The sequence below is a fragment of the Zonotrichia albicollis genome, chromosome 1, assembly GCF_047830755.1.
Source record: "Zonotrichia albicollis isolate bZonAlb1 chromosome 1, bZonAlb1.hap1, whole genome shotgun sequence".
Lineage (NCBI taxonomy): Eukaryota > Metazoa > Chordata > Aves > Passeriformes > Passerellidae > Zonotrichia > Zonotrichia albicollis.
This window is the reverse complement of record NC_133819.1, coordinates 29,780,355-29,794,906: the sequence shown is the minus strand read 5'-3', so window position 1 is coordinate 29,794,906 and position 14,552 is coordinate 29,780,355. Positions and strand designations below refer to the sequence as shown.

Below are 14,552 nucleotides of genomic sequence, written 5' to 3'. Positions count from 1 at the left end.
GCCCTCGGAGACTCTGTATATCATACTTTATTTCCATGGGAAGGGGATCATGGCAATGTGCTGGTACCTGACCCACTGCCATGTCTCTTCTTCAGGTCTGAAATAAACCCAGCAAACTTAAACAGCAAATATAAGTTAACAACTCTGTGATTAACAGGACATTTTAATGCTTGTGGACTAACACTGGGGTGTAAGCTGTGGGAGAGTAAATAGCTTTCAGATTAATTGCAGGTGTTATTGGGTTTATGCTATGTCTGCTGTGGGTTCTCATTACTATTGCATCCTGAGGAGTTCCCATTTATCACATTCAGGTGGAAACTATAACCTCATCAAGGGAAAATGGATACCATCTGCTGAATGCCCTTCCAGGTGATTCCTTGGGAGAAATTCCTAGAAGCAGAGATCCTAACTCTTTATAAGTACATAGCAGAACAGAAGAGGATGGTTCGACCAGGACCTTGTATGGTAGAAGTGCAAGGGTGGGGAGAAAAACTGGGCATCACAAAGGAAATTTGAGCGCCAAGGTTCTGATGTAAGTTGGTTTGCTAAGTGCCCATCACTAGGTGTGTGTGTTGGCTGTGTCACTGTTCCTCCTGTGCATGTGAGCTGTGTGATAAGAGCTGTGTTGTGCCTGTCACAGAACCATGGAGAACACAGGTTGGAGGGGATTCCTGGGGACCATCTAATCCAACATTCAGCTTGAAAGCCAAAGCACTTTTCCCAGAGAGGCATTCAGTCAAATTTTGAATGGTCCTAAGGATGAAGAGCAACCCCAACTTGTTCCAGTGGTTAAGTACGCTCACTGTGAAAACCTTTCCATTATCAGAATTAACCTTGTTGCAACTTGTGCCCACTGTCTTGCTCTTCTGCTGTATCAAATGAGAAGCTTGGCTCTGTCTTCATTTTAAGTCCTTTCTAGAGTTAGAAGAGTCTTTCACTTTATGGAGTGAAAGACTGCAGTAAAATCTACCCCCAGCCTTCTTCTTTGTAGGCTAAATAAACACAGTTCCATTGTCATTCCTACATCATTTGTCCAGGAGCCAAAACAGTGATTTTTTTTCCCTGTAATATCACGACTGGTACTTTCCTTTAATATCCTGCTAAAGGACAGAAGAGAAATAGAGACATTTCATCCAAATCAGCAATCCCCCAGTGAAACAAATTCACAGGGCAAAGAGAAACACTGAAACTTGGTATCCTGTCTATCTATTATATCTTTCTGTGGTTTCTGTAGAGCACAGTCAGTGTTCTCACCCTGCTCTATTGGCATGGCTTAACTGTGGTAAAGGTGAGCTGCTGTGCTCCTTTGGTGAGGTAAGAACTTTACAGAAATAGATTATTTGGTTATGAGCAAAACCTTGAAATCATGAACAGTAAATGGCTCAAAATTCAGAAGTTAAATTTAAAGAACCCAATTTCTTGCCTAATATCAAATCTCAAACCAGTGTCATAAGTAATTTAGACACCTGGCGTACATTTTGAAGCAGTTGGTTCAGTGATAATGCTATATGCCTCTAGCAAGTCATCTTTCTTTAAAATATCTCATTAGAATAGCCTGGCTTCTTTTCTTGCAAACAGAAGACCTATAGCTGTGAACTGCCAGTAATGTGAGTTCAGCCCTTCTGAGTGTGCGTGAGGAATGTGTAGAAAAAGCCACAGCCCTTTAGTTAGGAATGCACCTGCTGCTGCTGCCAGCTCTGCTGCATCACCACCATCATCTGTCTGCAAGCTGGGGACAAGCTGGGAAGCAATTTCCTCGTCTGGTCTTTTCCCTTGATGGCACTAAAAGCATACCAGGTCCTCACATAAAAATTTAAAGCAACAAGATAGCTCGGGAGTATGTTCATCTATAAGAACAGCTCTTTATTTTCCAGTAGTCTTCTTGTAAGCAGATGACACTAACAGCAGAATGGGTATCTAGTAACATGGAAATAGAAGAAACAAACCTTGTTTGTTACTGGAAGTGTCAGATGGTAACCCAGGGTTTGACAGTGAAACCCTGGATTCTCATGCTTATTCTGAATTCTCTGCTTTGCTGTTGAGCTATATAAATTCAGCTCCAGTACAGTGGCAGACATATCACTGTGAAAATCAGCCCATTGTATTGGTGTGGAGTGCATTTCTGGCTTTATGTAAGCTAAGCAGTATATAGGCTTACACATTTAAACTTAGCTTCCTATTTTATCTTACAAGTTAGCTGCTTATGGAGTCTACTGCCAGTGCTTTTTGCTATCAGTGCCCAAACATCTGCATTAGGGACACTACCCAGGCTGACAGTCAGATACTGGTATCTGCAATAAGTAATTAATCCCTTGAGCACACAGGAATTTTCTGTCAGTCGAATTGTCTTGGTACAATTTCTCTAAAATAAAGATAAAGCTGATAGGTCATGGCTTATCTTTCACCAAAGTTTCTTCTTGGCGTCACAAGATTTGTCTCTTTTTACCATCTGCCTTCCCAGTTTAGGGTTTGCCCTTTTGAAACTCTGGGTTTCTGTCAGTGCTAATCAAGACAGCCATCAGTTGAAATGGTTTTATATTAATTAGCCAGCTATTAACTTTGGTTTGTTATTTTTTGGTTTTTTTTTGATGTGCAGTTGTTTTTACTATAGTTTACACAAAGAGAATTGTTCTGCAATGTGGTAATACAGTTTCCATTTAATTGTGTATTTCACAGAGGTCAAGAACCCCTCTGCAAGTGGGTAGGAGAAGCAAACAGTTAGGAAAGAAGGAAGAATGAAGTGGGTTTTATACTGTTCTTCTTTTTTATTTTTTAAGGAAGTGAAGAATCCTAAAATAGAGTATTTACAGTTATTGTGCTTTACAGAATGTACACTGAAATCTAAAGGTGAATCTAAACTTAATTCTGCAGGCGATTTTAAATGATGGTGGAATTTCAAGTTCAAAATAATTAGTTGACTTCCTAGTATCAGTTGCAAAGTTGTTTTGACACCATCTTGTGTTTTATTTACACCTTCTATGTATGAGTGAGAGATGGCAGCTCGGGAAGCTGCCAGCCTGTTGCCACAGGGGTGGCTTTTCTCCTAGAGAAAAGTTGATGGCACAGTTTCTCTGGAGCTGCCCAAGTCCTGGCAGCTGGCAGTGCACTTGGTGCTGCTTCCTTGTTGATGCCCCTGAGACAGACACAGACGCTGACAAAGCAATGACCTGGGTGCTGATGGAAAACAAGGCTGCTTCAGCAGTAGGAAACCATTTTAAATGTGAACCAATCTTTTTAGAGGACTCAGTCATCAATTAATACATACTCTGAATAAAGTGCTCTTGAAGGCTGCTTTCCCCCAGGAAATATTTCTTCCAGTGATTTAGGGAGAGCAAGCAGTCAGTCATGTTAGGAGTGGGGAGATCTGGAGCACTGGCACCTCTGGGTGCACTGTGGGGCTGCCCTGCACCCATTCAGTGGGATTGCTGGCATGAGGGACAAAGGATTGCTATTAGGTAATACAAGTGGTAATAAAAACACGCTGACAAAAGTGGGACAGACTTTATGGTCCCCTTGTCAACAGCAGCAGGCCAGGCTTTGTTTCTAGTCTCAGTTATGGGTGCAAAGAAGCTTTTCTTTGAGAAAGAAAGGAATGGAGGTCTCAGGTCTCCTACCTGCTTCTCCTTGCTGCACCTGTGTTGGGGCTGAGATAGCACCACGTCACCCTGCTAAGTCTGTGCTGTCAGAATTCATGCAGCATTTACAAGCACCTTAATGTCTTCCTAAAGTGTCATCTCCATTTCTGAGTCAAAGGGCAGTAAGGTCACAGGTCTGACAGAACTAAGATCCCTTAAAGGATTTACTCCAAATGCTGGATAAATCCTTAACTACTAAGACAATTCTTCATTTCAGTATTTTATTTGACACTCTTGTGTCAAAGGCATGTGCCCTTCACTAACCAAACACTGCACTAACCAAAGCACCTCTGCTTGGGCTAGAGTACACTTGATATTTTTATTCAGCAGTACATTTTTTTCCCCAGTGCTTTATCACTTTATCTGTTTAATATTATTTTCCTGAGATTGATGATTTCTTGGGATTTTTTGCCTCTGAAGAATACATTTCTATCCATTACAGACTAGCACAGCAGTAAAAAGTGATTGGTGAGAAGTGGCTGAGTAATATAATGATCTGTCTCCAAGCAGGAAGGTGTCTCTGGCTGTGATGAGAGAATCTTGTTCATTTTGGGGGGGTTATCTGGATTCTTCCATTTTATGGGCTGGACTAAAACTCCTCGGGAATTCAGAATATCTCTGAGTTCCTGATATTTTAAGTGACTTCTGGTGAGAAAAGTTAATATGAATTTCAGTATGGAAACAAATTTCCAGCTTAAAGGTCATCTACAGCATGATTCAGACCTCCCAGTGCTGCAGGACAGGCAGGTTGTTGCTCTGCTGTCTGTTGTGTTTGTAGAAGGCCATGCTTTTGTGCTTTTCCTCTAGTTTACATTTATGTTCCTATCTATACAATTAAAATTGTCCCTAGTGGATTCTTCCTTTGATATGGGAAGCTGCTGTCCTTTTGCTTCCTCTCTGAGGATTAGTCAGAAAACCACACTTTTCCTCTGGGCCTTTTTCATGTTAAAACTGCAGGGTTGCTTTGCAGCATCAGCACCACCATGTGTTTCTCTTCAGTCAGTTGCCCATACAGCTTTCAGACCTCTCCCACACCCTGGTGAAGCCATTTGGAGTTTGGGGTCATGAGAACCAGTTGCTTTAAGACTTCTTTAGTAAATATATCCATGTCTTTGATTTATCCATGCTGATTCTTCTTGTCTACATCTGATTCTTGCATTTCATCCATCCCAAGTGAAGTTTAGTAATGTATAAAGGTGAAGTTGCACACAGGCAGAGCATAAACAAACATTTGGGGTTTTAGTACTTGAAGGGAGGATAGTTTTATTATGTTTAAATAAATCATCCAGATGTGTGGCTGTATCATCTGAGCTGCATTTTGCCTGAAGAATCCTTCAGTTTATAGGATTACCATGAGCTGCTGTTTCAAGAAAGTTTCTTAAAAAATAAATTAGTTGCTGTTACTGCAACTAAATTATAGCATAAATATGACACAAATGCTACAAAAATCACAAAATTATAGCCAGTTATTATAAAAATACTAAAACTCACCCCCCCCCCAAAAAAAAAGATGTAAGGAGAACTGTGGATGTGATTATGCATAAAATGCTGTTAAAAGCTGAAACAGGAAAACAAAAGTAGAAATAAAGCAGTCTCTGTTCATCAGTAACAGGGATCTGGTGTGACTGTAAGAGGAGCAACACATGGGAGTGTTACATAAATGCTGCTTAGTGCAAGAAGGGACAACACATGACCTTGAATGATGCAGGTATCCTCAATTATCTTTCTGTCCTGTTTTTTGTGTCCTATAGTTGTATTGGGATTGCTACCTCTCTCTTTCTCTCTCTGTCTTTGGAGTGTTTGCCGGCATTTCCCCTGACAAGCTGCTGGCCTATTTGGGATCTCTAGGGACTGCATCCCTACAACTCTGGCTGCTGTGATATTTTAGTAGCATCGCACATTTCCCGGCGGAGCAGCGCCAGATGTGGTTCATGTGCTTTGCTTCCCCTGGGCTGGGCAGGGAGGCTGTGTGCCAGCTGGAGGGACACTCAGAGAGGGCTGAAGCCATGGCTTTGGTGCTGCCTCAGCCCCTGGGAAAGGGGGATCCCCTTTCCTTTCTCCATGTGAGGGGCTCAGGACGTGTCTCTGCACAGGCTCAGAGCAGACAGCTCTGGCTGCAGGTCCAGAAGTTCAGCTGAGTGTGACAAAATGCTTTCCTACTCTTTCTGGAAATCTGGGCCAACCTCTGAGGTTGAGGGGAAGGTAAGAAACCACAGTAAGTGAAAGGTGATCTGTCTGGGAGCAGAAGATATTTCCATGTTGGATTTATTGAGTTATGTGTGGTTTGTGATGGGAGAGAGAAATCAGGACTTTCTCAGCTGGAAACAGGATGAGATACCCTTTGATCAGAAATCAGCATTAATGGGTTCTTCTGGAAAAGCTTTACAGGTTCAATTTTCTGGATCCATTAATTTCTTAAAGCAAAATGCAGAAGATACAAAGTGTGATAACAAGAAGGAAAAAAAAAAAGGTTGTTTTTATTAATCACAGAATACTATTGTCTTGATAAAACCACAGAAAACTGGGGTTTGTTTTCAAAAGGTGGGAGAAATATGATCTTCCAGATCTTCCACTGCTTCCATTTCTTGATACCAGAAAAATTTCTGGTTGTGGAGTAGAGTGTCATCTCCAGGCTCTTTCAGATGTATTTGCATTGCTGTTATCCCATGGGCCTGAATCGTAGGGACTGCAGGGAACAGAGTTGATGTAGGGATGGGCAGCAAGCCTCATGATAAATTCACCTTCTTTATCTATATCATCAATAAAAGAGAGAGATCCTGCGACAATTTTTTACCTTTTCTTTCACTGACTGTCCTACTTACTCCACAAATTGTAAATTATCTGCCTTCTCATTTCCCTTTGGAATCTCCTTTAGTGTCACAGAAACCATCTATTTTCTCTTGGGTGGTCTTACTGATACAAATCTAACTAAATTTTAGATCAGTTTTTCACAGTCAGATTTTATTTTTTCAAGGCTGCTGCTTCTATTTTGGACCTGGGCAAGGAAGTATAGTTTAAAGCTTATTGATTTTTCTCAGCTAGACTAGTGAGTTTAATAACATAGGTCTGGCTAAAACCTTTATTTTGATCATATCCTGGGATACATCAACAATACTGTTTTGTTATTTCTTCTAGCATAATTTATGGCTGTCACTGCCATGCAAATATCCCAGCAGTAAGTAATAAAGATATGGAGAGTGCTATGTTAGCCCATTTCATCAGGGAAAAATAAACAGAAAAATCTCAGGCAATCGATACACTTTGAGATGCACTGCAAAACAAATGTATCTTCTTGTTATGAAGTTGCCATGATACAGTCTTTTGTTCACTGTGGATTGAATCAATTTATTTTTTTATTTATGTGTGTTCCTAAATCAGTGAAATTTGGTGTTCAGGGTGTGTTTCTCCCTGCTGGTGATGTTCCAGAACAGTTTGCAGTTTCCTTTCCTGCAGTCCTGTGGGGTGAAGGGTGCTGAGTAGCACTTGAATCTTGTAACACCATCAGTAGAAGAGCTGTGGTGAGTACAGGGCACAGCAAGCAGTTGTTAACATTGAACTCTTATCTGAGACACTTGGGCTGAGACTATTGAGTTTCTGGCAGCCACGGGAGGGACAGATCCAGGTACCCAAATGTTACCTGTCAGCCTGCAGCTGGGTCATATTAGCAGCTCCAGCCCTGGCCTCTTCCCTCTGTACTGTCTAGCAAAGCCTGTCCATGGGTGGGGACACATCCTGTACGTCTGGAACAGAGCCACACGTGGGTGCTGCTTGCTGATGGCTGAGAGTGTGACAAGTGCAATTCTGTCCTGCCCCCGTGTGGGACAGGCAGCGGGAAAACAAGCCCGTCCCCTTCCCTCCCTAATCCTCATCTCCTGCCATGAGCACTCAGAGCACTGCTCTCCCAGCATGGCCCCAGGGCAGCAGTGCTGAGGGGAGGCTGAACCTGCACAGCTCCTGCTGAGCTTTTGTAAGCTCAGGGCTTCTTTCTCGTCAGGGAATAACGTTGGGAAACTGGAAAGGAGCATCTGAACCCCCTGCTAGTGTGTGGCGTGATGAGAGCCACCAGGCCTCTGTGGGAGGAACCTGAGGCTGTCACCGTGGTCTTAATCAGATTCCTGCCAGGAAAAAATAGCAAGTGAGCTATTTTAGTCATCCAGGACAGCAGTGCAGTGGCTCTGTGACATGTACCAAATATAGATTACATGCACAGCCCAGGAGGGCAAGCCTGCCTGAATCGTGTCTTCTGCAGGTGTGGGCATAACTTCCCCTCCTGGGATTTGTTTTCATTTACATGAAGCTATAAAGGCCCATGGGGCTGGTAAGGAGCAAGAACTAACTTTTACTTAAAATACCATAGCAAAAACAAAACCAAAAGCCTAGTGGAAAAGTGGAAGTCAACTCTTGGGGTTTTTTTCTCCCTTCAAAGTCAAAAGATGTGGCTTTTTTTGGAAAATATATACTTATGTAATTTGTCCTAATTTTGGTTCTTAATAACCAGCATAGCTCAGTGAGAGCTGAGTGGTTGCTGCGATTAACCCATGTAATGTTATTTGCAGCTCTTTTTGAGAAAGGACTGGTTTGTCCCAGCCCACAAGACTTATTTTAGATAATCACCATTTTTAAGTGCAAATGTGATTTTAAAGGTAGTTATTCTTGTCCATGAACATGACAGGAGCTTAAAAGCCTGAGGCTTAACTGAGCTAAAAAGCCTCAGTTTACCAGTGCCTCAGTTTAAGGGCATGCTTGGGAGCAACAGGTTTTGTTCTCCAAATGCAGTTCAGACAAACCTGGCCCAACTGATTCACCACCTGCCCCGCATTGCAGCCACTCTAGGCTGAACCCACTGGTTCTGCCAGGTCACATTTTGAGGAAGGGGTTCAAAGGAGAAATCAGAGTTCACATTAGTGAACACACTGACATTAGTGAACATAAATGATTGGGCCACATCTTCTTGCCCCTTGCTTGCCTTGAAGTGCTTGTCTGTCCCTGCTGAAGTGCACAAGCTGCCCTGAAATAAAGCTGTGCTGTTCAAATACAGACACAAAGCAGTTTGTTTTGTGCTGCTAACGAAACACCAAAGCTGCTTGTCAGTGCCCTGACCCAGGCATCACCCCTGGGGAGCTGTGCTGGGAGAGGGAGCCCCATGAAGAGCTGCAGCAGCCACCCTCAGCCCGAGTGTAACCTGGAGTGGGGAGGAAGGGCCTCCAACACTGCCTGGTCCATCAGCCCCTCAGTGCTGCTTGCTCAGTGCATGGGTGTGGAGGGATAAAATGTAAGAAAATAAAGATAGTGCAGAAGGTAATCTCACACCTGAGGAGTTGCAGCTGTGCCAATCACCAAAGATTAGGAACAGCTCTGCCCTTAACAGGCCACAACTGTGTCAAATAAAGAGAAAAGAGCTACAGAAGAATGGGTGAGCTGGTTGACAAGGGAGCTGCAGTTCGTTGGTTGGGCTGTGAAGAGCTGGAGTTTGTTGGTTGTGCTGTGGAGAGAGTTGCAGTTTGTTGGTTGCTTTGTGAAGAAGGAGGAGTCAGTGCTGTGAGGAGCTGCCTGTGAGAAATTGCTGAGAAGGTATGGAACATTCACAGTAAGATGACAACACATGGGTGCTTGTTCTATCAGAGCTCTGCCTGTTAAACTGGTGATTATGGCAGCACTGAAGGAAAACATGACTCCCACATCCATTTATGAGGCATAGTTTAATGCTACCTTGTAACTAAATGGACTGGGGAGGGAGAAGGCTTTTAAAGACTTGAGAAAATGGCTCCATATTGCTGGAAGAGCCACTTTTGTGGAAAAAACTGTACACACACAAGACCACCTACATACCCCTCCCTCTCCCAGGTGTGGTCATGGAGTGGACCCTGGGATCCTGTAGGGATTCTCACCTGATGCTGGTTTCTCTGGATGTTAAATGCTCAGCCAGCCTGCAGTTCCCATAGGGATGAGGCTGGGGAGTTTTCCATCACTCCTTTTGGCATGGGTCTGACTGTTGGGTTTGGGATGTGCTGGCCAAGCAGAAAAGGGGGATGCTAGCACAGCAGGGTATTGCTTTCCTGGGGGTAAATCTCTATCAGCCAAAGCATGCTAAGGGTGAAGCAAGATTGCTGTTGAAAACAATGCAGGGAGCATCAGCTCAATGATGGTTTGTGATCTGTGGGTTACTGACTGCAGTGGGCTGAAAACTCCCTTTGCACAGGGCTTGACATAGTTGGACAAGCCTGCAATGCAATAAGGTAGCTGGAGCAGCAAGAAATAGGAACTTTGTCAGATTCATAACCAGTGCTCTAACCAAGCTCACTGTTGCATCATCCCAAGGATGATGTGGTCTCTCTCCTGGAGAGCATTTGTACACCAGAGGAATGTTTTAAAGCAATGTAATTGGCTTTCTTAGTTAAAACCTCAGGGAGAGGCGAGAATAGAAGAATCACCTTCAAATTCAGCAATCCCCATTTTAAAGTGCACTCTATTGCAATTTATTGTAAAGTAAAATAGGTCTAGTTCTGACCTTAAAATTGCAGTTTCAAAATTGAATGTAGTATGTTATGTGAGGCACATTTTCTATGAAGTATCTTTAATTTTGCAAGACAACTGATTCTATATTTAAAACATGTATTTGGTGCTGACTGTAGCTTTGATTTCTCCAGCAGAGAAACACTAATTCAAGAGCTGTGTTGAAGAAATGCCTTGGGTTGGGAATATTTTTAACTGAAATGTAGCCTCTCTGAAAGCTTCAAGGGATGGGCACTATCAAAAGCTCTGCCCAGCTTCTAATCTACAGGTTTCCTGGAAAACCTTATCATTACACACTTTTGTACTGATACTCAGTCTGATGCAAACCAGATCTATTTGTACTTGTGCCCCTACCTAGCTCAGTTACCAGCATATATGTGAAATGCTGGATGAAAAAATACACATGTAAGTTCCCATCTGCTATCAGAGATCAAGTGGGAAAAAGTCCTGAAAACTAGATGGAGAAACTGTTAGTGCCTAATAATTTTCCTGCAGGAGGGCAAGTTGAGAGGGGCTCCCAGGAACCACACATTAGGCATGATATGAACACAGAAGATGCAGGGTTTTGGGCAGTGTGACTGAAAAGTGAACAACTCCTGTCAGCCAAGAGTGCAACTCCTCACCATGCTCTAAATCACAAGTCTCAACTTGGCCAGCAGCCCTGTGCTAAAAACACCCATTTCTCTCCAACACAAGGTCTATAAATGGAGCTAGGACAACTGTGTCAGCAATCACAGAGTATCTCAACTTGGCAGGGACCTGAAAGCATCATCGGGTGCCTGGCTTGGAGGCACCTGACCTTGAGTGCAGTGACCCAGCCAGCTCTGCTTGCAGCTGCAGGGTGCTGGGGCACAGGGGCACAGGCACCTGGATCTGCTGCCCTTGGCCTCGCAGGGCCTTCTGCACAGATGATCTGTGTCTCCAGCAGATGGCCCAGCCAGCCCTGCCTGGCTCTCCCTGGCAGTCTCAGAGCAGGGAAATGGGACTGTGATCTCTGCACACTACTCCAGACTGGCACCTTCAAAATCAGCCCAAGTTTAATATTATACAGAAAAGTGGTTTTATGTACACCAAACTAAATATTCCTTAGTATCTCAGGAAACAGCAAATTTGAATTTAAGATGTTTTTAGCAATAGTGGCTGCGTATCAGTGACTCAGTACTACCACGTCACAGCTGCAGAGTTTTGTGCATGTGTTTTCATGCCCAGCAAATTTATTTTCTGTAATAACAAGGACCAAAATGGAAAGCATGCAGCTAATGCATCAGTTCTGCTTTTTAATGTGACTGGCTCTGGTCTTCTCAAACTTACTGGAAACATCACCATGACATTTTTCCCCTTCCAAAGATCCATGCCTGTTGGGAAAATAAATGCTGTACTGGATGGAAAGCTGGCACTCAACAGCACTTGATTTCCACTTGCTAACTGCTGTTTACAGTAAAGCTAGATACATACTGAGAATCATCTGTGGTTTATATGAAGTGTTGACTTTCCCTCAGAAAGACCTGTACTATCTGCTAGCCTTCTGGTTTCTAATGACAAAATACAACACTCCATTAATTGATTATGCCCTGTCATGGTTTTCCCCTGTAAAAATACAAGCCTGCCTTTTCTAAACCTGATGTAAATAAATTTCAGATTTCACATGTAATGACTTCTAGTCATGCATGTTTTGAAGCTAATTCTTCTAAAATGAGACAACACTCTCTAAATTCAGCAATCACCAATAACTGACTGTAGTTTGAAATGAGCAGAACATATTATTCTATATATCATTTGCATAAACTGTACCTGAAAAAATGTGACTCCACAGATTTGTTCCTGTATATCTTCTTTGAATTAAGGAACAGAATTGATCAATATCTGCTATGCAATATGGTTAATCTGTCCAAAGGTGAATGTAAGGATGGGAATAAAGATTTGGTAGTAATCTCTACACCAGTTAACTACAGCTGCTGATTTTTTGAGGAAGAAGTATGAAAATGGCCTCTTGGCATTCTTGGGTAATTTTTACTTGAAGAATCATAAAAACTTTGGCAAGCCAAAACTTTACATACACACTAATACCACAAAACTAAGATATAAAAGCCATTTATTCAAAAAAATGTGGTGGTGTCAAATCACATACACAAGCCAATATTGAGCTACAAACACAGACCAAACAGTTCTATAAACAGAAATTGGAGTGTTCATATACCATAGTACCTGAAAAAGACCGTTAATAAAAAGGAGTCCATAAGTATTTCATTTCACTTTTTCTATATGGCTCCTTGCTGAATGTCTTTGCCTAAGTTAGTGTACACTGAGCCAGAGGTAGAGTCCCAAGTAAAGCATCTAATGCCTCAGGGCTCCATTAAAAACCTTTATTCTTCTAAACAAAAGGAAAGTCTAGTCTATAGTTTTCTGTATGACACTGAAGTAAAGCCTCTTTGCTTGAACAGTACGGCATTCCCAAGCGCATTTGGCATTAACCTAGATTGAGACTGTGCTCTGTGGAACCACCTCAGTTCTCCTCCCCTTCAGACTCCGACTCTGGAAGAGAAGAGAGTGAAACACTTCATGTAGGTTGCACAAGGACACTGATGTGAGTAATTATATAAAAATAACAAGATATCCTTCCAAAACAAAAATGAAAATTTTCACCACACCTAGTACTTCCTAGGAAAAGCTGGTAGATCAAACAGAGAAAACAAGAAAGAAACACACAGCTTCAGGAGATGAAGGTTTATTCTGCTGCCCTCCATGGTGGAGCTCTTCATTTACAGATCTGTCACTAAAATTTTCAACATGTTGCTCTGAATGATTCTGGTCCTCATCTACAGATCCCCAATGTGTACTGGAGCTGAGTTTAATAAAAGATCAGCATTATTTGCTCACTCTGCTAATCTCTATGAGTGGACTGTACTACTCTCACCCAGGAAGCACCCTTGCACGATTTGCTTTGCAAATATCAATCAGCATCGTCATCCAGCTCATCTAGAAAGGCTACCCTACAGGAGGTATGAAACATGTACAAATCCATTTTTTAAATGATTTTTATGGCACAAGATAAAGTTCATTTAGTAATAGAAGCAGAAGAAGTAGAAGTAACCTAGAAGCAGGAGTACACATGCTTGTTTTGTAACCTAAAGCTACTTTGCATCATATTATATTTCTGTGCTCACCTGACAGGAAAGGGCTCACTGCCAGCAAACATTACACCACAGATCAGATTTCTGAGGGCAAACATGGCCTGCGTGTTTTTACAGAAACATTTTGTCTCCGTTTGTACTGGACTTTGTAATTAAGGACATCTGGCAGAGGGGACATGCAGGAAAGGATAAAAATAAAGAGCAGCCGAGGCATACAAGCAGAAAATTTTTTAGAAAAGTTTAATTAGACCAAGCTTGCCCATCCAAAATCTAAGTGTGAAAGCAGCTGCCATTTTTATACTGCCACCTGAACATGTGAATTGCTGCTAAGTTTTATCTGTTCCTGCATATTTCCTCCAAGTTTATAAAATAAATTACATTAAATGGATGCAAATGGACCCTAATAATTCTATCCATATCTATTACACATGGATTTACCTTCCCAACTGATGGGGAATTTTATGCAATAAAAAGGTAACTTATTCAGTAGAAGTTTTTTTCTATCAACATGAGGAAAACCAAGTTAGAGACAAAAGAAACTAGTTCCCCTTCTAAACAACCATTTTAAAGCAGCAAATACAGACCACATAATGTTAACCTGACCATTCAGCTGAAGCCAGTTGCAAGAGCCAGGGTGCAGGCAAGCTCATGCTCTGTGCCATTAAACATGACAAGAGCAGAAAAAGGCACTGAGACAAAAAACTGCTTGGCTGCAGGTGCTAGCACCAAGGTACTCGATGCTGTCAGCAGTGCAGAGTTCCTCCCTGCAGAAGCTGAAAGAGTTTATCTATAGACAAGTGGTACCCAATGAATAAAGGACTTCACAGGGACATCAAAATCACTGAAAAAACAGCAAGTGTTGTTAGGCTTAGCCATGACTGGAAACAACTGAGATGGTCATGCCTGCTGTTTTGTATTTTGAGTCCTGAATACTTCATATCCTGGTACAACTAAAATGTGAAAAAATAATCATTTATTCTGCAAAGAGACTACTATAGTTCTTCAAATGAATCCATACCTTCTTCAGCATTTTGCAGCCACTCCACAAATTTCTTCATCTGGTCAAGAAAAACACTTTTGCCTTTAGCAACGTGTGCTTCTTTATACCACTTGAGGATAGCTTCTTCACTCAGAACATCAGCTGAAATACAGATCAGTGTTTGTAAAAGAATGTATTTTTTAGAGATTAGCAGATTTTGAACATGAGAGGATAAAGATTTTTTATAAGGCAGCATACAGCTAATATGATTGCAGTGGAACAAGCTTTGCATCA

General features: G+C 42.0%; 1 protein-coding gene across 1 annotated transcript in view; it reads right to left on the bottom strand.

Annotated features, from left to right (window-relative positions):
* Positions 1 to 12,223: 12,223 nt before the first annotated feature.
* Positions 12,224 to 14,552, bottom strand: part of BZW2 (basic leucine zipper and W2 domains 2) — a 55,910-nt gene continuing 53,581 nt past the window's right edge. Inside the window, exons 11-12 of the mRNA XM_005480841.3 lie at positions 14,298 to 14,420; positions 12,224 to 12,680 (exon numbers count right to left, since the gene is read on the bottom strand). Coding sequence (XP_005480898.1) covers positions 12,652 to 12,680; positions 14,298 to 14,420 — 152 coding nt within the window. The 3' untranslated portion in view covers positions 12,224 to 12,651. The remainder of the gene's footprint in view (positions 12,681 to 14,297; positions 14,421 to 14,552) is intronic.